Source organism: Varroa destructor, unplaced genomic scaffold, assembly GCF_002443255.2.
Source record: "Varroa destructor unplaced genomic scaffold, Vdes_3.0 BEIS01000001.1, whole genome shotgun sequence".
Taxonomy (NCBI): domain Eukaryota; kingdom Metazoa; phylum Arthropoda; class Arachnida; order Mesostigmata; family Varroidae; genus Varroa; species Varroa destructor.
This window is the reverse complement of record NW_019211454.1, coordinates 44108806-44133739: the sequence shown is the minus strand read 5'-3', so window position 1 is coordinate 44133739 and position 24934 is coordinate 44108806. Positions and strand designations below refer to the sequence as shown.

General features: G+C 40.2%; 1 protein-coding gene across 3 annotated transcripts; it reads left to right on the top strand.

The window, feature by feature from the left end:
* The first annotated feature begins 1737 nt into the window (after window positions 1-1737).
* Window positions 1738-24918, top strand: LOC111255354 (tubulin polymerization-promoting protein homolog). 3 transcript variants are annotated; one of them, XM_086977741.1, is made up of 5 exons: window positions 1738-2193; window positions 15956-16196; window positions 18913-19042; window positions 21574-21669; window positions 22933-24918. In XM_086977741.1, the coding sequence occupies exons 1-5, from the start codon at window positions 2058-2060 to the stop codon at window positions 23017-23019; spliced, it is 690 nt and encodes a 229-aa protein (XP_086833867.1). In that variant the 5' UTR covers window positions 1738-2057; the 3' UTR covers window positions 23020-24918. The 3 variants fall into 3 exon arrangements, with proteins under 3 accessions (XP_086833867.1, XP_086833868.1, XP_086833869.1); XM_086977742.1 differs by lacking the exon at window positions 1738-2193 and adding an exon at window positions 7652-8014; XM_086977743.1 differs by lacking the exon at window positions 1738-2193 and adding an exon at window positions 8041-8550.
* The last annotated feature ends 16 nt before the right edge of the window (window positions 24919-24934 follow it).

The window sequence follows — 24934 nt, the reverse complement described above, 5'->3', positions numbered from 1 at the left end:
GCTTTGCTGTCAATACTTTTTGCCTACCGCTCGACAAGCTCCAATTCACTAAAAATATGAGAACGAACCTTAATTTTTTGAAGAGGTTAAAGCTATAGCATTATGCAGTCCGAACTTCACTGCTAATAAGATATTTCTCTGGTATTGTAGAACTCGCACCCATTAAACCCCTGAGACCGTATACTTGGGCCGTGGTTAAGAACCAACTCACAATGCCATTTTAACAATGTCATAAACTTCGGCTCGTCAAAAACCAAACCCGCAACACTGTTAACACTACCCGACGATGAATACTCATAACTTGGAAAATTTGAAAAAACATTCCAACTTTTCAGTTAAGAATTGAGCTTAAAGAACAGCTCTCTGATTGCTTGTAAGCCCAGGGCTACAATCGTGAATCTCTGTGCTTATATTCGGCACTTTCCTCTACAACTAAAAATGAACGAATACAATAAACTGTGATATATATATATATATATATATATATTGACATTATGCAGCGCATACATCTGAGGCACTATAAAGGCTTTATTATACTTTAGTTTTGTACGTACGTATCTGTCCCAGTCGTGGTGGTATGTGGGCTTAATGATTCTACATCGTGCGAAGATAAACTTAGTTAAGCGATGATACACTGTTAGTTTGTAGCGTATTTCCTAGCTGCGCCCCTTAAAGAGCATTTCGCATAGCCCTTGTAGCAGACTCGTTGAATATGTGGGTCGGTCTTAGGGTTGTCATCTACTCATGAATATTTCCCTAAATGATTAAATGTATACGCACGCATTAGAGCAATTGAGTGGGACTGTCCGAGTCGAACAATATTCAAATAGTAGCTTGAGTTGTAAGGAAAGACTATTATATGCCTCTGACTTTTAGTACCGGAAGACTATAAATTTCTGCCAAAAATAAGGTCGAATCAATTTTACAGAATTGTTATCCTATCTAGGTAGAGACGTATTGTAACACACAATAGCTACGATGGCAGCCATACTTCATAGTGACGAAAGATTCAATCGAAGTAGCCATACGGATATCCATTCAGGCGATGGTGGTCCAAACACCAGTGATTAAATCTGAAATGGGCCGGTATGATAGGGTGCGCCGGTTCAAAACCAATCATGGTTACTAAAGATATCGCTTGGGGTGAAAACGGCTTCCTCAAATCAGGCTACGATTTTCTGTTTTTGAACAATCCAGCTAGAATTATAAAAATTGGACTTGTATAAAATGAAATGCGGAAAAGATACGCGAGGAACAACTAGATGTATATTGGCGTATAATATAATTTGATTATGTACAATGAAAAAAACCATCCAGTCGTACACTTATGGCAAGCCAAACAAGAGCAGCTTCAAATAAGGATCAACTAAGAAAACTTCTGTGGGAAAACAAAAAAAAGGTTACTTCGGGTGTGATTTTTCCCTGCTTCCTCCCTAACAGCAGCAGTGCTCTATCAGTCAGGTAACATTTGATCTTTTCGAACATTTTACTGCTGTCTTTGTCTACTGTTTGTCTTGATGTTGATGGTATAATAGGCTGAAGTTGCTCACTCGATGGCTAATACTGATTACCATACACTAAACATAACATGCGTTATGGCAAATACGGCTTAAATAGGTGCTGGTTTTATAGCTGCCCCGTCAGCGTCCAGGCAGAATATCTTGGCCGATGATACGATGTTCTTTCCCAGTTGGGTCCCTCTCCTCACGCGGATACGCTATAGAGCCGGTAATAAGTCACACCAATCGGTCCACTGTTGCGCGAGTTCCTGGAGCACTGGCGCTTTGCAGCTGGTGTCGCGGTTACCACTGCTTCAAATGGCGCTACGTTCTAGTACATGAATTATCCTAGCATATATACGTATATTATACATTCATATGAATCGTTTTGGCTGGATAACGGTCTTCAACGAAAAAATTAAGAATCTTGTGCTCGATAAATACTAAACTAACGACTCGTGCTGTGTAAAAAAATTGAAATCTAATTGCCTTCATCATGGTCTTAGTAAATTTGATTGTGGAAATCGTTGGAAATCCTGAACCATAAACAACTGTCGTATGATAACACGGTGTAACTGTAGAGCAGAAACAATTCGTTGGATTATTTGGTGGATGCCGTCTAGCATTGGAAGGTCTAACAAAATGAAGAAGAGTGTCACAGACCTGAATATAATGTCGCTGCCATCACAGTCGCGTATGTAGAGCTAATTATAAGCGCAGTATAATACATCGATAAGTACGGTAATACATGATTGTTACAGCTAACGTACGTCTGTTTCTACCCCGCTAATCTCTGCGATGTTTTATACCAGTTAGATAGATCTGACATCGTCCATGCGGACTTTAGCGAAGATTCCAGCCTCGTCCCATTCATAGTTATTCTTTTGAAATTAACATAAAAACATAGCGTAACAGCCCGGCCAGCTTCCTGAACTGTTAGGTTTCCTTCATCCTAGAACAACGTCCCTTATAGCGCCGTTTGTTTTGGAAGACTTAATTCCTAACAAGAGTGTCACGCTTCCTTTGATGAACGCAAATGCATTTAGATGAATTAAACTTTAATGTAAGTACACATAGAAGGTGTAGTCTGGTCGATCATACCCGACCGACCGGACAGGTTCGCGCTAAATTAGGTGCAGCTTGTAGACTCACTCGCGCAGATACACAGTTATACGCCGTATTCTAGTTCAGAGACGCAGTCGTACCTTCGAAAATAGCGCTGATCAACGTCACTAACTTGACTGAACAAACATGTCATATAGAGGATTTTCGGTGTCTAACATGTGCGCGCTACGCTTTAGGTCGGCGACTGTACGGCGATAGACGGCCATTCGGAGATAATTTCAATGGATCTATTAGCTGGGCTGGATAAATTGTTATCGCGCAGTCAGCCATTTCGTATTGTTTTAGGTCTTATGATGCTGTAGTTTAACATTGAAATGGCACATGGGTCGCGAAACAATCCCAGTCTAGTAAATGGCTCAAGGATCCTAAGCAAGCCTGACCTTTTCGGATTAACGCGAATGACGACGCATTGTGTTACCTTCGTTTGGAGTGCTATATCATGATATTACCCAACGAACCATAAAGAGGTGTTAGCACGTCTAATCCGACATCACATGATTACTTTACTACTTCGACGAAGCAATAGCCCATAACAGGCCCAAACGGCATCCCTATGACTAATTTGTATCTGACGTCCAGTCGCTTGCATATTCCTAGCATTTTATGGCTAGACAATACTCAGGACACAGGAGTCTACACAGTAATATTAGAGCTTGTTTTAAAAAAACTGAGCAGGAAGCTCGCATAGGCGTAACGAGCGACTAGAAATTGGCAGCTGGATTTTTCTGTGACCAAGGCTTTTCGAATAACTTCATCTGGGCTGTAGGTTGCTGTGTTCCTCGAGGTCCAATCCGGTCTACTTTTAAAGCTCGTACGCTGGCTAGCTAGTCTTTAAGATGGCCAAAAAAAGAAAGAAAAAAAGCCAATCTAGGATATTCAACTGTCTATTGACTGTTACGTGAAACTATCTATGTGGTGTTGCTGACGATATTTGAAACAATATCCTTCATATGAGAAAGGGTCGAGGGAGATCTATTGTTTTCGATCTCTGGCGACTTGGAATCCTTATAAAGAACCAATTTTTGGAGAGCCTATTGGATAACCTATTTTCGAACTAGTTCTGCCATAAATGCGCTTACACTCCTGATACAGTCAACTGTGTATCTGGCTGGCCATGATTTGTACAAAACAGAACGCAAGGAAAGCGTCTCCTTACGCATTCAAGCAAGTCGTTCCTTCGTGCGCTTCCGTGCGCTTATGTACGTTTGGTCCTAAATGTATTCTTTTTTGTCTCTACTTACCTTTACGCGGCTGTAAAGCTATTTCGTCTCAAATCTATAAAAAAAAAAACTGTTACAGTTTGCGCCGGTGCATCGAGCCGTAAAAATTGCATCCTATACAATAATCTCGCTTCACTTAGCAGTTGTTTATCCATAGAAAACTTACTTACCCGAAAAAAAGATACCGTACCGAACATTTAAATCTGATGCATTTAATTAATTTCACTGCTACAAATTTTGTCTATCACGTCATCTCATTTGAAGATCGAATAGTTGATAGATAAACGAACATATTGTAAAAAAATAATTATATACAATGCTGGTATATACAGTGAATATTTTTCATCTTTTCCATGGAAGGATCAATTGAAAAAATTTAACTACCCTTTTATTTGAAATCATTTGTCTGACACATTAGTAAGTTTACGAACCTAACTAAAAGTAATACTCTCCGATACCCTCTAAGATATACGGTCAATTATGGCTAGTCGACACATCGGTAAAGTCTGCAGAAATAACAGGGTCTAGAAAAATGAAACCGAAATAAAAATTCCATTTTTTTCATATCAGATTTTCTTGTCAACGAGTATTGGATGCAGTACCTTGAGCAGATATCGCAAATATATATTTGTTATATTTTTCTAATCAAGGCAAATTGAAACGTCAAAATCAGAGAAATACACAATACGTTCTATTGTAAATTTCAATTTTTTGGTTGCATGTTTAGATGAAATATTATATCATAGTCAGCAATGCAGAAAACACTAGCCATAGATTTCTCACTCTATCTAGACGAAGACCAAATGGATGTCCTTTGTCTTAGACGATCGACAGTCGAATACAAACTGCAAGTTGCTACAAGCAGTTACTGTTATCATGTGGTAATTCTCTAAAACGAAACGGATTTATAAAATCGTTTTCTGCTGCGCACCGTCCAGGCCGCCGCCGTAAACGTGAAAATGTTTTTACCAAAAGAGTGACCGAAATTCGATGCAGTAGTGCTAGCAATAGCTGGTTACTGGCGGCAACGCAAATAATACGTAGTTTATTAACGTCACCTCAGTAGTCCTCCCGATATTACGCAATGAAATGAGACGGCCTAATCGCCATGAAAAGATCATAACTCCATCTATCAGATTTCTAGAACGACCTTCCGGTGATGGCTTCATGTTAGCTGCTGTCACCTAAAACCTCTTACCTCTGGGCTGTTAGGGTAATTCGCTCACCATCGATTTCTGGATGTGAAGTTTCGAAGTGTTTTTTTCGAAATGGTTGGATTTCCAGCCGTAATTACCATGCCAGCCTTTTTTGCGCTCATACAAATATGCCACAAACACATACCAGTGCACTTTCTTTTATGGGAACGAGACGCTTTCTTCTCGAGCTTGCTCCTTTCTAATCCGCAGTAATATCCTGAAAATGGTGTATCAAGGAAGATTTCTCCTGGTACCCTAGTGTATCAGCCTAAAATATTTAAGGTGTACCTAAAATATTTAAGGTTCAAATCATATTATCATTTCAGACAGACAGACGGGTGGACCCTACTCAGACATGCTATAAGCTTCTGAAAGGAACTATCCAATGACGGCTTGAAGAATTGTGTGGCATTATATCTACACAACTGGACCATAAGCTGAAGCGTGCGTTTTTGAGCCATTGTACAAAGTACATAAAAATGGTAATATGTAGAAATGACGATATCTCTTTGTTGTCTGCCATCGAACGCACACGAACATCTGGTTTCCAACAGCGCTTACTGATGGTTCGTCCGGTAAAACATGTCACGGAGGCGTGCAGTGCCATGACGAAAACGACCGTGACCTACACCTAGCCTAATACAACCACATCAAGGCCCAGCCACTTTTACCATACCATATTTTCATATCGATCTGGATTTCGATGCTGTCCTGAAACTATAGCATCTTGTACAATACTCTATATGTACTTAGTCTTTTTGCCGGGATCCAACGAATTGTATAGCTTAGAACCAGCCAACTAGAAGAATAGTCATCACCTATAGGTGGAGTACTGAGCGGGTTGAACCTCCATATATATGAAAGCTTACATTTTTACAAATTAGCTTAATGTAATCAAATGTAAAATTCTACTTGGGTATTAATGGAAATTAGTTTAGTCCCGTGATTGGCTTGTTTCCAGCATTGAATAGCGCGGAAAAGATAAATAAGTGTATGAATGAATTAATTACTCTAATTAGGTACGGAAACCTGGGAAAACAGCTCTCAGAAAAAAACACACATTTCTATCTTGAATGGTAGAGCCATGGTGCGTTCGCTGCGAGCGAGCACCGCGTCGGTTCAGGGAACGTCTATGAAGTCTTCGTTTGCCTCTTCAAAAAGAAGACCGTTGATGAGCTATGCCGAGAAAACAAGCTTCACATCGATACGTGGGCGGAAATGAAATGAACTACGTCGATACTTGTATGGCTTAGCGCACAGATATTCGTATCTTCTCGCATAAGTATATCTTAAAACTTTATTTCCCTTTAGATTTCTTATCGTCAGACGTAATCCCACGGTATTGTCTGTCTAGGTTCGGATCATTAGACACGATCTATAATTTTAAATACTATGTATAGATCGAGCAGTATATAAATTTACCTTCGGCTTAGAGCAGGTGCCTCACAGAAAATATGGCCCGTGTTTTCGGAAGGCCATCGGCTTATTTGAGCAGTATTAATTAGTTGCTGTAAGCGGCTGAAAAATCTGAACATGCACGCAACAATAAGGGGGAAATAAGTGACCATACGATTAATTTCACCACCCGCCATTAGGTATTTGTTAACCAGACATCATCATTTTCTACATTTTCGCACTCGCTTAGAAACTAGCTGACTCGGTTGGTATCCGTTGGTATATTTTACAAAGGCAAATTTATATGAAGTGTATATCTGGAAAACAAAGTATACCGCTAACATGTTGTTTCCATTGACTTTACTATCGTACTTGTATGACTGTCTGTAGAAGTTTAGGTACTTATTGAAACATATATCTTTTACATCAAACACGGCCGGTGTCGTCGAAGCACTGCCTTCATGTTTTTACCATAACATCTTGGGTACTCAAACAGTTATGGTCATACATATATGTAACTTAGGCAGGCCGCAGTAAAGTGTTCCCATATAATATTTAACAGTTACTGAAATCACCAACATCCCTTTTTCTAGATATGATAGGTTTTGCAAGCCTTTTGTCTGCACAGGATTCGGGCTTTGCTTCTCCAAGACAATCCATACGTTTAAAATGAAAATTAATAATAACTTACGGAGTCTGGTCCTTTTTTCGCAAGCTGTTAAAATACGCTAGTGAAACTACGCTAGTTGAGAGAAACGTCATGTCGAAGCACATAGGGCAGTATCAAATTTTTACTGCTGATCTTATTGACCTCGTTGCTTGTCGTGAATCTAGAAAGAATCTCCAACTTTGGCAAAATATCGAAACGTCCCATGTTAATGGTGTGCCATAGCTAATGTGAGCAGGTTTTTTGCACTGAAAAATTGTGCACTCTTAGTTTAACTGTCACTCCGTTATGCCTGATTGCAAGGCTATGTACGACAGAACACGTAGCCGCCGTATCATAGCCATATCCGGCACAAACGTACACGAACTGAGAACCGGCTCGTCGAACTGGCCGTGAACAACGTGAGGATGCTGTAAACCTCTTGCCGGCTTTAGCACCAACGGAAGTCTTCCCAGGCGTTCCCTAGAGGGCTCCGCAATCGGCATTTTTGTATGCGCGTGCGCAAATGCCCTCCGCTCCGAAAGCTCAGTTTGTGCGCGGTATCTCGATTTGTTTATACCGTCCCCTGCGTGCTCAGCAGAGACTATAGGCTAGAACCTATGAGTCCTCCTCTATAACAGCGGGTGTAGCTATAGCAGGAAGCCTTTTGTTTTTACTCAGATTATGCTGTACTGATCTAGTCCGCCTTGGTGATCGGCTTGCGCAGTGTGTCCTCCAGTAGTCTGCTGTGTCGTGCGGTGCCCTATTATGCGGATGCGTCTGAAAAGGTTTTCATTGTAACTACTCTATACGTCTGAACAAAAGTAGCGGGTGCGAGCAAGCATCATAGGTTTAGTCTGGATCGCTGTAATCTGGCAGAGCTACGCACTGGAATCACCAACCATCCTGCGACTGCCTCACGAAGCGCAGTTGGTATGTGCTATTGAATACTATTCTTAATGGACAACTTTATAGCATCGATGAGACATTGTTTCGCCGTCGATTTCCCTCTACGTAAAATACGGACACACGGAGTACTGCTGCACAGAAATTTGCTCTGTTCTTATTGGTACATCGGCATTTGTCTGTACAAAGAAAATTCAAATTTGTGCGCGCATATAGAGTGACTATAATTGCTCGTTGAGAGCCGCATGTGTTGGCCCAGCTGATCGCATACGAGAGTACTACAAGCTGTCTATGACTTTTGTTAAATTTAGACGCTTTTATCTTTCGTTGCAGTTATGCGACACCCTGCATTACTAGCATGTGTCATATATACAGATGAAATAAATGAGTCCTTATTTCTCAGATGCGCACATCTACTATAAACCGAGTACGCTAGAGTGAAAAAAACGCTTGGTACGAGATGAAAGTTAAGCAGTGTTGGACGCATTGAATAGTTCGAAGGCCGCACCAGCTGAGAGTAGCCCTGGCGCCTTAACGAAGATTCTCGCTGCCAAACCTATATGGTAGGTGGGCGCGTCCCTTGGAAAACGGCACGGCAGTGTGTGTGTGTGTGCGTGTGTGGAGGGGAGGGGTGACTCTACAACGGGGACGGATTAGGAGCCGAGAGCTGAAATGGGGCTCAGACCCTGAAGTAGTCAGCGGCTCTGCAGCTGCCATAGTACTGAGTTCCCCAATAAAGGAACACTTGTAGAAAGCAAGCATTGGCGAATTGCAGATGCAGTTATCACAACAGCGAGCTTCGATACCGCTGATAGCTTTGATCTATCCGAACAGGGCATAAGTGCAATGGTAGACATAGCTGCTCAATACTACCAATAGTGAAGGAAATGCTCAGCGAGTTTCAACAGGAGAGCAAGGATGTCCTAAGCTTGAGGTGTAATACCAAAAATCATCATTAGGGGCTTTACTCAACATAGTTGTGGAAAGCGTTTGAATAGTTTGATGGTTTTTACTCGGAATTGGGACTGAAGAAGCACTCCGCTATGTGGATACTACGGCTTATGAAATAAATGTCTTGACGCGGCTTATGCATATACTAGCATTACTTGCACGTCTGAAGCTAAATTGCGATCTACTTAAGTTGACTGTACGGAAAATTCGTGAATGATTATAGTCCCATAAAGATGACGCTTGATTTTACCATCGCTATAAAAAAAAAAAAGATCCTACAGAAAACACTGTATCCGACCACAAGCTATCGTCAGTCGAAATGACGAATGAGAACATGGTAACGCTATTTACAATTCGATCTGAAAATTCGATTTCCCTAGCCCTTTGAAGGTTTCTTTTTAATGTTACCAATTGCATAACCTATATCGTTTGAACTCTGTTGGCCGTTTGAGCTACCAAATCACGATTTTGTGCATACTAACCAAGTACTCTGTGGTCGTTTATGAAATGTAGCACTAGTGTGCTATTGTACTGCGTATATTTCCACGATTGTTGAACCTACTGTTTGCCGTAACAAAAGAAATAAGTATGTGAAGCACTCGAATCTGCCGTATAATTATATTTTTCAGAACTTTAAAGACAAAAATTATCGCTAGTTTACTCTTTCCTATACCTATATCCCTTCTTTAGCCCCCTCACTTGTTCCAATTGACAATGCGACTTATCCTCGAGTCAGTACGGTACATTTGGTAATTTCATTGAAAATGGTTTTTATGTTGGTCTCCTTGTGGCCATGAAGACATGGCTGTAGACCCCTTAAGATAAACATAAAGATCATTCGTCACTTATTGAATTCGGTTCCATTTTTAACCTATATAATACGAGCATTTACAATAATGAGGGAAGGGCAAACTTCTTACAATTTGGTGGTAGTGAAATCCGAGGATGCTTGGCTGCGAGCGAAAAGAGGCAAAAAACGAAAAAGGAAGATCAACGAGATGATGCTGTCGTTACGTGTTATCGACCAGTGACGTTGGACGTAACCGACAAACCGCGAGAATTGCATGCGATGAATATATTTGTCCATCTCCGCCGTACAGGCAACGACACGGCCGTTGTACGCACCGATTCAGGGAAGTCCTTGGCTATAGATATGTTGGAGCATTTAGCTGTATATGCTGCACTCATTACACATGGATAACAAAACTAAAACTAATATTTTGGAACATTCAATCACACATACATTGAATGTTTATATTGTGTGTTCTAGCTTACTATGAATATAGTTTGGCTGAGAATTCAATTTTAACAAAATAGAATAAGCAAGATTAAGGCGAATGACTACGACGTTTTTTGTGCGTGAATTTGGAGAAAATTTATGATAGAAGGGAAAAAGTAGAGGTCACTTCTTTAAATTTTGCTATACGAGATACCGAACGACGAGGACGAACACCCATTTTGCGTAATTTCTTTTGTTTTTTGAAAAGTGGTAACCTAACGATAACTTTAGTTCTTGCAGCCAATGTTGACGAAGAGATCTTGCTAACATTTTAGACATCGGATTTCCGTCGCATTTATAATGGCTAGACCAAGATGCTAAGATACGACATATAATATAAGACTCTTTTTTTTAATAATAACGATTTTTTTTTCCCGAAAAACTTTTACAGACATATTATAGGCACTATTAATTAATTCAGGGGATATAGGCGTAGAAATGAAGAGACAAATAAGCCTTTTACCACCACACCTGTGATAGTTCGAGTTTTCCGGGAGCAAAGAGCAGTCTGAGTAGTCTGATAAGTCAATAACTCGGTGAGTCCAACGATTCGGCAGGTAAATTAGTCTTAGTGGAACTCACTGCTTATACGACTATTAGACAAGGTCCAGATGCTTGAAGCGCTGACATCCCTCCATAAGGGGTTGCCTTTACGTAAAAGCGCGATCATTTGAAATAAATGAGAAATTGTTGCAAAGCTTTGCAGAAGACATGAGTCTGAACAGCAAGCAGATGCTTGTACAGTTGCAGCTGTAGCTCTCTTTATTTGCTGCACTATCTTTTGTTTATCACCACAGAAGTCCTCTTTGGGCATCCGCGTACTTTGCTCTTTTATATAGTAATTGGTTTAGCTGTTGAACGCTTCGTCTATATAATGAAGAACACTATTGCGTTGATTCGATGCTTACCTGCTGATAATTAATAATAAAATGATGATGACTATGGAAAGTTACTTAAAGATCTTCATCGTTTCAAGTTACTTCTGCTGTTTGGCCATCTATATAAACGAAATATATCTTCCCGGTAGCCTGATAGGATGGACGTTCGATCCTAGAAATGACATCTTTTTTTTATTTATTCATTAATGGTATGTTTCAGACGGACGAAGTTGTGTGCGTTCCTATAGTTAGGTTGCAGGTCGACTAAATATTCCTCAATTCGTCATGTCAATGATCTATTCCTATATATATGGTTTCGTAACTTATAGTTTGAGATTAGGGGCCAGCCCATGGTCAGTGACCTGCATTTGCAGTAGCTCATCATGATCCTTAACCCACTTCGCAAGTATAAATTGAAACCCATCTCATTTTTAGGTGTTTAGTATCATGGTACCGTATATAAGCTATACTACATTTGTTCTCAAACTTTCCGAAGAAGAAATATGATTTCAAATCACAAGCGGTTGAACGTCATTCGTCCATATCGTTATGAAAGAGCTCTCAAAAGTATATCGTATCGGGAAGTCAGCGATACTGCTCGTTCTAACAATGCTTCGATCCATGATTTACGACAGGTTGAACGATTTGGGGAGATAGCTTAGGAGTTTAGTTAGAATTATACGTTCGTTTTAATCTGTTCTAACCAGGATTGCCCTGTTAACATATAACGAACAAGTTCCTCCCGTATCGGGCAAACATACTGCCGTTAATAATAAAAACGCTTACTCGGGAAAAAATGATTCCGGATCATCGTCTATTTATACCAACGTAAATCTCCTAGTAGCGAAATGATCTACACTGTATGATTCAGTGGGTCGATGTGCCCGTCCATTAAAGCTTCGAGCCCTGTCGATATGCAACAGTCTGGCTTACCTCTCAAATGACCCAGGAGCGATTGACTTATTTTAGATCATTAAATTCTGTTTATCATTTTATTCATGGACACGAGAAATGAGTTTTCCATGTTTGTTCGTGAGGAAAACTGCCACTGTCCAGTTGTATAGCGTAGGGCAGGGCAAAAAATTGATCGCCGTAGTTAACTAGCAATACACACTCATACTCCTATTCAATAGAAACACAATATAGCTGCTATTCTGTAACGTATATACTAAGCTGAGCGAAAACAGTAAGTTTAATATAACAGTACCCACGATGTTAAGTGATAGATTTTCAGTAGTCCGGAGTGGATGGCTGTTCGATGTCGTAACTAACCGTGAAAAATTTGAAACGTCTCAAGTACGCTTGATTAAAACACTGCTTTTTATATATACGTATACTCACGTGCTTACGTACGCAATTGTCGGTAAAAACGTTGGCACGTTAAAAACGTAAAACTTAGCAATGTTGCCGAAAGCAGCCCAGTTTAAGTATATCTCTAGCTTGCCGTACCTCGCATTGGCTGGTTCGTTCAGTGAAGGGGAATCAGACAAAATTACATTCGTCGACAGACGACTGCTGCTGATGTTGAAGACTATGCGGCATTATTGTACTTCATGCTGCAGACAAAATACCTTTTATGTACTTCGCCTTGGAGTTGAGCCATCCTCTGGCAGATGTGGATCGCCCTAGCGGCCGTTGATTGATGTTCGAATCGACAAGCAGATTTCATCCTAAATAGATAAAACAGACGAGGACTTTTGCCCTATTTACATTATCTTAATTGTTTTTATTTTTTGCAATAAATAATATAATAGAAGACGCCTTATGACTGGAAGTGCTTGTTGAACGTGTGGCGAATGAAGACTGCAAATAAACGTGTCTATTCTCGTGAACGATGACAACTCAGCCATTTTATAGCTGCGATTATTACCCCGCGGCTTTTGCAGCGTCCATAGACAGCTTGCTCGACTAGATAGCCTCGACCGCCCCATATTATCTCGGACGCGTGCAGGATTGACTGATCTCATGTACGGATCGGTTTACCCTCGTCTCAATATTCATCTTGTACATCAGCTTTGTAGCCGTTGAAGCAGGTACGAAAGGGGCCGCGGGTGGATCTTGTACGAAAGTGGCGGTCTCTTTTAGATACGTCTCTCTACTTGTAACTACTTACATTATTCCTAAAAATACCGGAACCTGTTTGTTCACTTCACTTCTTCGAGCATATGCTTCTTCTAGCTTGTTGCACCTTGTTTCTATATACCGGAAAGCTGTGTCGACGCAAAAATTACAAGACGTAGAAAAACAACGATAGCATAATTACTACTATTTTGGTTTGTAGTAGCCGCGGTTGAATTTAGCCTTTCCTACATATATATATATCTAAGTATTGGCCATTTATGCACACGTGTGCTAGATGCCGGTGCTTTCACTTCGTACGGTCGTGGCACGTCCACACATAACAATAGCGTCGATAAAGCTACTAGAGACGATGATAGCGGTCGACACTACCTCACCCAACCAAACAGGCTGGCATCAAATGGGTTCGTATTGTTATATCCCTGTTGGAGACACAGAGGCCAGACTACGAGAGTAGATGGTATTTGGAGGAAATAACATTTTGGCGCGGGAGTCCCTGTGGAATGGTTTGAAAATGAGGCGCTTCTAATGAGACGTTCCTATTAATGGAATAGCAGGAATCGTAAAATGCAACCTCGAAACCCAATCTTGCTGTTTTGCCAGTAATCAAACAACTATCTACAATATAAAACGATGGTCATTTCGATTACACTGATCGGGCAAATTAAAAATTATTAAGCATCTCATTGTTGTTGGCAGTTGAGCATAATGTCGACAAATTTACGCTTCGATGTGCTCTTTCTACGGTGCGGAAATTCACTATCGCTTCCTCTCCAATCGGCTCCTATCGTGTACAACGAATACAGTTTATATATATTGCGATTGAGATTATGTTTTGTAGATTGGCTTGTCTGAGGTTCAAGAATTACTCAGCTCTGGGAAAACTAGTACAAATTCAAGAACTATCCTAAGGCTTTAAACAAATACTAACGCATACTTCTATCTATAGAGTTGGGGCTATTTCTTCACCATCTAACGACAATATGTCAATTGTATGAGTGACAAAAAGATCATAGACCTGGATTGCTTTTAATATGTAAAAGGTTAAATTTCTAACTATAAATTGTTCGTAGAAACTGCCAGAAAAAGTTGTTGCTAATGTACGAATCTGTAACCTGGCTCACCGCTACGAACTGGATTCTCAGTGAAATCCTAAGGTCAGCAGATCATCTGCTCGCACACGTCGCTCAGCTAAGAGCTGGTTAATTGTTTCTAGTTAATCTGCAAAAAAACAATAAATTAACTAAAAAAAGTAGTCAAACAGCCATGCAGCCATGCAGATGAAAAACAAAAAAAATATATACATATATAGATATAAAAAAAAATATATATATATATGTATATATAGATCCGTAGACGTTTGCCGCTATCTATTTATTTGTCATGTTTGCTCGAGCCGTACGAAATACATATTCCTGAATTGAACGAAATACGAGGAACCTCGTATAATCAAAATAAAGTTGACAAAGTGTTTTATTTCTTTTAAATGGCAAGCTTAACCGCACAAGACTCAGGGTTGGATCATGGTAGATACCGTGTTAAACCGTAGAGCAGTGGTTTCAAACTGTGGCCCCTGGTACAAAAGCGGACTTACGACGACACTAGTCAGCCTCTACGTAGAGTATGGTGCTGGAACTGACTGAAAAATAGGCGCCGCTAGTGGTGCTCTAGACTCCATACCGTTCAGACGCAGGGTCTATTGTGAAGCGAACCAAAGTATAGAAAATGGTATCCTTTTCAGGTGCAAGGCAAACTGCCATACGATGCGATCGTCGAAACCCTGTAAGGTGTAATTAGATTTATAGATAGAATGATAAGAAGATAATTTATTTGAAAACAGAAACATAAATAAAGTTTCAGAGCAGTCTTACTTATCATTAGCAAATTATTAGTAAGGCTGGGCGACATCTGGATGCGAAAGGGGGCAGTCCTGAACAGTGATCAATTAAATCGGCTTAGATTCGAATGAGTAATATACAGCGGGATAATACCCGCCATTGCCGCGATAGTGTTGAAATAATGCGTTTTTTTTCAACAGCCGGAAGTAGAGTGGTCTAGGCCTGAATATGGGCAGGAAAATTCCCAGCAATAGGAAGACAATTGGCCTAGAAATCGATTCTTGTTCTTGGTCCCTGTATTAAATGTCTGACCTTTAAAGGTTCTTGATGCAGTGTGGAATAGCGGTACCGAGGACTTTCCATGGAAACGATGATGAAAATTCAACCATGAAAAAAGTGTTTCTTACAATGATATTAGCCATTTAATCCAAAACTCAAATCATCTGGTTTTTTTTTAATTTTATTTTAATATTTTTTTAAAAATTAATGTTAATTAAAAAAAAATAATTTTAATTAAAAAAATTAAGTTTTATGCAACGATAGATGGCGTTCTATGTGAAATCACCATAAGTGCTGTCGAATAGATCGGGTTTTGTTTTCTTCCATAATACGTATGTATCAGGGAAAAACCAACGTCTTTATGGAATATATAGGTATTTTTCGATTATTTCTATATATAGATATATTTTCGACAAATAATTTAGCGAGCTATTTCTTCTTTGTAGGTTATACTCATCTCTTCGCTGGAAAACTGACGCCCTTTTACGGAGTTTTTTAATATTAATACCATCTTCATTATTAGTTAATGAATTAGCTCTGTCTTTGCATCTTTTGTTGACAACAAAATGTAGAAATGCTTTGAAATCGGTATATTTAGTTTCAGTTATTATCTTCGTAATCACCATATTTATGAGTGTATCTAACACAGACTAAATAATTTCAGCAATGAGTGACGAGGTGCGGCCAGCATCGGCAGGAGCGCGTTCCAGCTCTCCGCTGACGGAGGGCGAAGTTCCCTCCTTCCAAGAACAGTTCAAGGCATTCGCGAAGTTCGGAGATTCGAAATCCGCAGGGGAGGCCATCACGCTGTCGAACTCAGATAAATGGTTCAAACAAAGCAAGGTTATTGATGGAAAAAAAGTCACCACAGTTGACACCGGCATCTATTTTAAAAAAATTGCCAAGTACGTTGCCAACACAGACGAAAAAACCGTCGTCACTCTTCAAAGCTGCTTTCTTGAATGTGGATGCATTCTGATTCTATTTAGTTAGCTGAGACTCGTACGCGCTAAACTCGATGTTCTTCACTTTGGGATCTAACTACTTCAATGCAATTCCAAATGTCCTCCCTTCCGTTTCGCCCTATTAATAGTGTCACAGATAAATCGCAGGAATTGAATGATGGTCATATTCATTTAACATCGGTTATTAGTTATAAATAGAAGTAGCTTCCTAGTACTAATATTCGACAAGCGGAAAATCCCTTAACTGTATAATCTCATCGTGGTCAGAAAGCCCAATAAACCTTATTGGTAGCCAACGGAGTGGTATAAGAGGTAATTCGTTTGGACGATTAAAGCCCAATAACTGGTTTTCCTCGTAATGGCGCTGTCGTAATATGTTTGCCTGCTAAACTTGAGACGTGTGAAATCAAAACATACGGTAACTACATCTTGCTAGCGTCTGTCCCTCCCAAACAAAAATGAAAACATTTACCGACCTTGTCGTCCTTACCTTGTCCTTAGGGCACTTTTTCGTTCCTAATTGTTGCCATTTGTTAGCGTTCTATTGATTCATAGCAGTTGTGGAACACTGCCATATCTATATTAATAGCTGTATAGCGCCAGTGCTACCATCAGATAGCGTTCAATGCTTAAAAAGAAGCGAGGAAAAGGCGACCTCATCATTGGTCAACTTAATTGTTGTCTCTGAAGATTCACCCGCTGCAGGCTACCATAGTAATGCTGCCCCGAAAGCAGATACTAAACCTTGTAGCTTTTTTAGAGAATAGACCGAATTAAGGTCACTCACGCGTTGCAGAGAATGTCACTAATTGTTATTATTATTGGGAAGTCAAATGATGTTTTTGGTTTAGTTTCTTTTTCTCATAAGATAAAGTCGATCGAAGTTGTAAAAGTATCAACCGTGCAGTTTTTTAATTTTTTAAACTTTAGCTTTTGTATAAGCTTTAATATAATATAGAGAAAAAAAACACCTGGTAACCTTTTCCAAACATACGGTCAACCTTCTAGGTTATATACATGAATTCGAAGCTGGGTTAAGGTACATTTGGTAGAGTGGATGGTTAGAAAGTCAAGTCTTTTTCAACGGTTATTTTGCCCCAGCAGTACGAAAATACGGTTGGCATGGTCTTTACAGGTGGCAAAGAACGAATCTCACGACCTGGTTAGAGTGGCTTACTTAACTATTAGATCCACTCAGCAATGAAAATTTCAGTCTCACTTTGTCTCGTTGGTATATCTATTTATCCAGAGTCTCTCATCAGTTTGGAAGCTAGTTATAGCGTTGAAGTACACAAATAAACACAACCTAAAATTACTTTTACCGAAATAACAAGTGTAAGATGAACGTCCTAAAATTGTTAAGGGACGTTTGCCCCACTCTGTGTATTTATGTATGTGCGTATAGCAAGTATTAATTGAATCATAAATTATCGGTAAATACAGTCCACATCAGTATATAAAGAATTGTTTGATGCCTGCCAACCTATCTTAGTAAGCCAGCCGCAACTGGGTGGTCGATGACAATAGATGATACAAGAAACGGCTTATGTCAAGAGTGCGCGAGTTCTTTTCCGTCATGAATATACGTTTCATGACGGCGAAAGCTCGATAACGATAAACCTATATGATCCTCTGCTGAACAAAGCACACCGACATCAATGTTTGTATGTGTAAGCCTATTTCCTAAGCATAGTCATGAGCTAAGAAATGGACAGAAAGCGGCAGCAAAAAGGTGGACTCGCGTTTCTAGAGCAGAAACAGCAAAGGGTAGAAGGTGGCCTCGTCTGTCGATCAGGTTGTTGGTCAATAACTTTTGTTCCTTCACTGGACATTTGCTATGCCTAGGAACAGCGCAGCGCTTAATGACGACAGGCAAACTTTGGATCAATGTAGAAATCGTATATTTTTGTTTTGGGCTGCTAGAGCAGTTTTCTGTTGGCTTCTGGTGGTTTTGTTACCCAATGGCAACAACAAACGGATTTTTGGAAATAGGAGAAAGAAAGCTTGTGCTAGAAAGACTGCGCGAATTGATCTATAAGAAAGAAAGCACGGTATTTCATTGTGTCTAAAGGATGGTTTAGCTGTACTGGGCCAACGCTCATATAAGTATCATCCCAAAGGGCATCGATACATCACGTCTCATGTGAGCTTTCTGTTAACTAGTCTGACAAAATTGATGTTTGACCGTGTTCAAGCAGAAGTTCTCATGGAAGACTTTCGTGGCAGCCAAAGTCTATCGTTGCGGCAAATGGATCAGGCTATGGTTTGACGCAGCGGCGTCGCGGCAAAGGTTTTCACGCTATACGAACATATACTTGTCAGCATATGTCACGGCACGCAGTGTGTAATACACAAGCTGAAAATAGAGTACGACCTAACGGCCGTTCTTCGCCAGAGATTTAACGATTAATGCGTCTAGATGGTGTACTTTTCAGTTTCTTTTCTTCTACTGAAAAAAGTGAAATAGGGATCAAGCGAGGTACGCGACATTACTGAAATATATTTGTTGACTATCATTTACGGTTACTATAATTATTATTGTTATCATGTATATCGAAGTCATCGCGTATCTGTGTATATGTCTAATCATCTGGGCAAGACCCCTATCATTTCTGTGTAACCGAAATGCGTAACCGAATTTTATTTCATGTTTCAGGACAAAGAAGGCGCTTAGTCAAAAAGAATACGAGCAGTTCCTCGAAGAGATTGCTAAGAATAAAAAGGTCCCACTGGAGGACATTAAGCAGAAACTATGCGCATGTGGAGCCCCAGCAACGAGGATTCAGGTTAGTTAACCACTCATTTGTGGAGCAACGTTAGGCTGATAACTTTAACGAGTACCTATTTTTTCAAGCTGAATTTATTGCGGCGAACTTCTGTTTACTGGAGCTGACGTTTCTATATGCAGGAGCATATGAGTACGGGACAAGTAACATCTATGTCTATAAATGTTAAGTGTCTGGCCCTATACTGAGCTCTTACTACAACGCACGCCAAAATGGACCGAATTTACATCGAATACTTCCTCAATGAAAACTACGACGTCTGTAGCTCGCCTACATAGCAAATAATGATATCTATACTATCTAGTGGTGCTATTGCTGGTCTGATCGACTTTGCTAAACTATCGTATTATGTCACTTGCGATGCAGGCCAGTTACGACTTTGCTTCTTTTAATTGTTTTCCTTTACTATCAACGAAAGTAAGGACTGAGAATCCATATAAATGCTGCTGTTAAACAGGAACATATGTAACTTTTTGAACATATTGTATAGCACTTGTCCATAGATATACAAAAATGTTGTAGCAGTGTGCGGCTACAATGACGACTTCGACGAAATCGGTATATAATGGAGGAAGCATTTCGTCCCTTGGCCAAACGGATGATGCTGAAACGATGGATACATTGGCAGCGTTTAGAAGCGTGCGTGCAATTACGCTATGCTCATACGTAGAACGAATAGGTTGGCGACTGCTGGCATCAAAACATCCATATGCCCTGGTACCTTTAAGCATGGTCGATTCGTAAAAGTTCTGGATTGGCAGTCACGGAGCTGCCGTTACTGCTGCCGTAAACAGCTGAATCAGACCGCTGCGAGTACGTTTCGTCGGTATCGTATCTAATATAGTGGGTAACTGATTCCGGATATGACTATAAGCGGCAGCTTATGCAGCTCCAATGAAAGCGCTTCCCTACGGAAGCAGTGATTAATATCTAGCAGAAACCTATCCATAATATCCTTCCATAATAATTCTGTAAGCCATCTGTTCAACATAATCTAAACCATACTAGAAACAATATTAGCACAGTGGTTTACTGTGCACTTTTGTAGAATACACGTAAATATAGAAAAAAGAAGCAACATAGTTTGAAAATTAAACGTATCACTACGGTACATTCTACTGTACTCTGGAACATTGCTATCAGGTATCGTTTGGTACCGGGTACCTCGTGTGGCCATTAAAACCGTATAATTATCAAAGGGCTCTTCTTTTCCACCGCTACTATTCACAGTAGCAATGCTGGCGGCCCGTTTAACTGACCCCCTCTTATAGACCCTGCTTTCGTAGACTCAGACAAGAAGTGCGTCAAGGTTACGGCAGCGCTAGCGATCGCGTCCTCTGTTTAGGATAAGCGTGAAAGTGACCCAATTTTGGGGGCGTGGCTGGGCCAGCGGCCGACGTCGGCTCGTCTCGTCATAGCGTGAGACAAGCAATAACTGTCGCCGCTGCTGTTGCTGCAACTATACAACGTACGCAAGCGAAATATAGTTACGGGTTGTCGGGCAGGAAGAAACAGTACAGGTCATGAATGTTCCACGCTAGAATATTCCGGCTAGCAGCGATAGCAGAACGAATAGCGGTAGCGTCGCGTAGAAAAGCTGAGGTCGCGCTGAAGCTATCGCAGTAAGAGGAAAGAGAAAAAAAGTGAAAAGAAAGGGTAAAAGTAGTTGTATGGGCAAGGAGTTCTAGAGAAGTAGAATGAGCAGGGGCTGCTATTACCACGAGACTATTTGCTCATTGGCGCTTGCATGTCAGCAGGGTTGATTCAGACCCGGATACAGCCTTGATGATGACCGTTGGCACTGCGATGGCTGTGGGGTACCGGAAGCCTGAGTGAAGCCAACGACGGCAACAACAACAACACAGAGCTAAGGACAAGAACGTCGTTTACAGGCGCCATTTGGCACGGGACACCTTGGGCCTGTTGGGGAGTTGGACTTCTTTCCTGAGTAAAATCGAGGACAGCCCTAACTATATATGCGTACAATTAGGACTCTTTTTATTACAGAATGATTGCAGTAAATAGGGCGACCGCAACAAAAGTGGATCATGCAGAGAACTAATTATCGTTGTAGTATTTGGTGCAGTTATTTTATGACGTCAACTCATCATCAACGGAAAATGTCGTTTATTGCGTTAGGCGTCGTACTTAAAGGACATAAACTATACGGAAGCGATAAATGTAATGTATACAAATAAACGCTCGTGGACTTTTCTGTAAACCGATCGGATGCCAATGCGTGCAATGTATCTAACCAGATAAGATCGATCCATTGTTGTATAAGCTTTCGCATATAAGTACTAGATAAAAATAGCTTATTGAATCATGTGAGCAAGCTACTAGCAACAACAATAACAATAAAATTATGTATTTGTATGCATTGATTCTCTATATCCAGAAATGCATCGTACGCCACCTTGAACGTATTTTACGTTCCAATGAATTTATTATAAGTCAACTATTCCTTTAAACGGTTATGATATGTGAGATGTTGAGCAGCATTGAAAACTGTAAATTTTCCACGTTTACAGAGCGCAACCGCAACGGGAGCTGTGGCTCGCTTAACGGATCATACGAAATATACCGGAACCCACAAACAGCGCTTTGATGACTCTGGTAAAGGCAAGGTGAATTAACCCAGCTTTTGGATAATTTCTTGTGAACGAACAATCACAACTATGAAATGTTATTGTATACTAAAGCTTCGTTTCATGCGTTGCGTTTGTTGCTGGTAGGTCATTCGTACTAGACACCAGTACCGAATTAGAGCATTCAATCTGATACTGGCAAACTTGTAGGAGTACGCATAAATGTATAGACCATTTTAAGGTTTGTCTACTCGTAAACGTGGCTTAACTAGGGAATAATATAGGTTAAGCCTTGTTAAAACATTGCGGTGCGGAGCTAACAAGTGCAGGAAACTGGGCGTCGATAGGTTTCTTCGAGAGCAGTTCGATAGATAACGGCTAAAAACTAGTGATAATCTACGTTTTGTATCGAGTTGTACACTATAGCAGTAAAACACACGGATGTATAAGAATTTTTATCTTTCATCTTGTGTCACCGAATCAATTATGTGTTTTCTCGATAAATCGCTTATGAATGTTAGTGTACGATGACGCCTCTCATTGCTAACCCGCTTGATTTTCTCAAGCGATCCGTAATTTTAGCTACTAGCGGATTTTCCTTAGAGATAGGGTTTTATAGCAATATCGGTACTGCAAGGTGAACATGAAATGACTGAGACGCAGGATATGGGACATTTGCTGTGGGGGTGACGGGAAGACCATAACACACAGATAATATGGCAGCTTTGAGTCAAAATTTCGATTTGTACCCCAACATTTCCGATAAGAAAACAGGCTAACTTAATTGAATAGCAGTATAACTAACAGCGACTCGAACAATGCAGGGAAGCATGGATACTAAAAAGAATTAAAACGAGTAAAATATAATGAGACAGCATAAATAAGCCTAACAAAATAACAGGGATAGTGCAACGACGTGAAAGGCAAAACTGTGGTAAGATTTGGCTCAGAAATTAAGTTCACGCTGAGTAGTTCTGAACTAGGTTCAACACGAAAATGGTGCGGCGTAGCGTCTGATGTATATATTTAGTGCGGATCATTTGCCAAAAATAAACAAGTTATTGAGTCTGGGTATTCTTAAGAAGCGTCACCGGCCGCGAATGCACGGGGGGTACATGTCACTACCGCACAGATAGAATAGCGATAGTCGCTCGGTTGCTATATAATTATTAATATAAGTGTTCAGAATACTGTGTATAGGCTCACCTTACAGGACTTCACTATTATTACATTATATGCGATATATATATATATATATATATATATATATGACATTATATACATTCGTCTTGGCGATTTCAGGGGAAGGAAGGTCGAGTGGACCCGCCAAAGGACTCCGGCTATGTTTCCGGCTACAAGGAGGAAGGCACCTATGACCAGACTCACTAAAAATGTCCATATATTAACGCACACACATACAAGCACATTCATATGAGATAACAATAAGCTGAATAATATATGAGTAGTAAAAGACATCCTATCCTGCCCTAGCCAGAGTCACATACTGCGTAGTCACTTGAAGGTTCTACGCCACGTTCCTCGTATATATATCTATATATCTATCTATATATTGTCTAGTCCAATCCAACAACCACCTTGTTAAACGCGCTACACGTCTTACTTACCCATCTAATTTTCTTACGAGCTTTATACCTTGAATCCGCTGTTCCTGTGTATATATGCTGCTGCTGCTGCTGCATACCCTATCACTATCAATTTACTAGGCAGAAGGTTAGAACATTTGCTATCAGATGCCTGCATGCAACAGAAAAACAGTTAAAAAGATTGGTTTTGATCTTAACGGGGTCATCCTCGATCTCAAGACCACGTATGCGACCTCGTCAAGGAACGCTTTCGCAGCATCGACCAAGCGATTCACCCCACTTCACTGAGAACAGCGGAGGAATGACATATGAATGGTATCCATTGAAGCCAATCCTTAACAATTACAAACACACGTAAGGATATTCGACGATCACTGCAGTCAAGTATTAGTGATCGGTTTATGTTTGTACAAAGGTGTGAAAAGTCCCGCTAGAGAAAAATCATCCAACGTTTGCTGCGAGTATCTTAATTAATTCTTGTTGACCGAAATCCGTTAAATGATATGCGTTTTTGAATTTATTATCTGAATGATCATGATTCTATGCAATGCGAAAAACGTTACCGCTATTCGTATTCCCAAAGGCATAAACGTTTGTATTGATAATATGCCCCATTCTCCATCTATCTATCTATCTATCTATCTATGAAGCCCAACAGCGTCAAAATACGATATCAGAATTTGCTCTATAGGCGAACCTTATTATATCAATTTATTGTACAATTTGGTCGTTAGCGTCCATCGTAAATTTTCGCCAAAGATGCAATAGGTTCAGATGCCTCAAGTGCATTTAGGTGAGGCGTCGTGGGCCCTATGGTTACTGCCCAGCCGACATAGAGTAAAAGCACTGCCATGTGGATGTCTTGAAAGAACTATCATAGTAATAATAAAGCAATCTTTCAGTGAAATACTTGGATATGATAACAATTGATGCCAGTCAAGCTGACAGCTCGAAATTATCACGTATGAGGATGTCTGATGACAATGAAGTAGGTTAATACTGGCACATGATCGGAACGGCTTGCCTCGAATTGGGTAGACGCGGCGGCCAGAAAAACACGCCGTCATCGTAAAAACCGATGCCGAAGCCGATGGTGACAGACAATTGTGGCCTTTTTCTTATTATGACGCTCTTTTCATGTAAGCATAAATTGAGAATCACTCTGGGTGCCAATCTGCGCGATATGAACGGCTTCGAACTGACCAATTGATCCCTATACTATGCCCCACGATGATATCTTCTATGATATAACTGAGGAACAGAAAATGGCCGGGGACCGATACATTGTATATTACTAGGTTGCTGAGAACTGGGTCATCAAATAGCGTGATTGAGTGATGACGATATATGGAGGAGCATAAATAAAAGAGCTAACATGTAAATGGAGAAACGAAAACATCGCATGGAACAATTTCAACTTCATGACTCATTCTAGAGAACATTTGAACCGAAAGGGAAAAAAAGCAGATCAGTGCAAAAAAGAAGGTACGACAGGAAAAGATCGTTAACGAGGATCCGTGTTACACTTATGAACCACAGATTAGATGACAGAGAAATAAAGATTGATGGTCATTTGATATATATATATATATATATACATGATGGACACAACTTACAAACAAACACGATAGGGTTCATGCAAGCTAATGAGAAAATAAATCAAAAATGCTTATCGGAGATGCAATATGATGTTATTAAGC

Coding starts and splice junctions, on each gene's coding strand:
- LOC111255354 (XM_086977741.1), top strand. CDS start 2,058: ATGATAACACGGTGTAACTGTAGAGCAGAAACAATTCGTTGGATTATT. Junction 2,194..15,955: donor GTCGCTGCCATCACAGTCGC/GTATGTAGAGCT, acceptor AAATAATTTCAG/CAATGAGTGACGAGGTGCGG. Junction 21,670..22,932: donor ATGACTCTGGTAAAGGCAAG/GTGAATTAACCC, acceptor TGGCGATTTCAG/GGGAAGGAAGGTCGAGTGGA.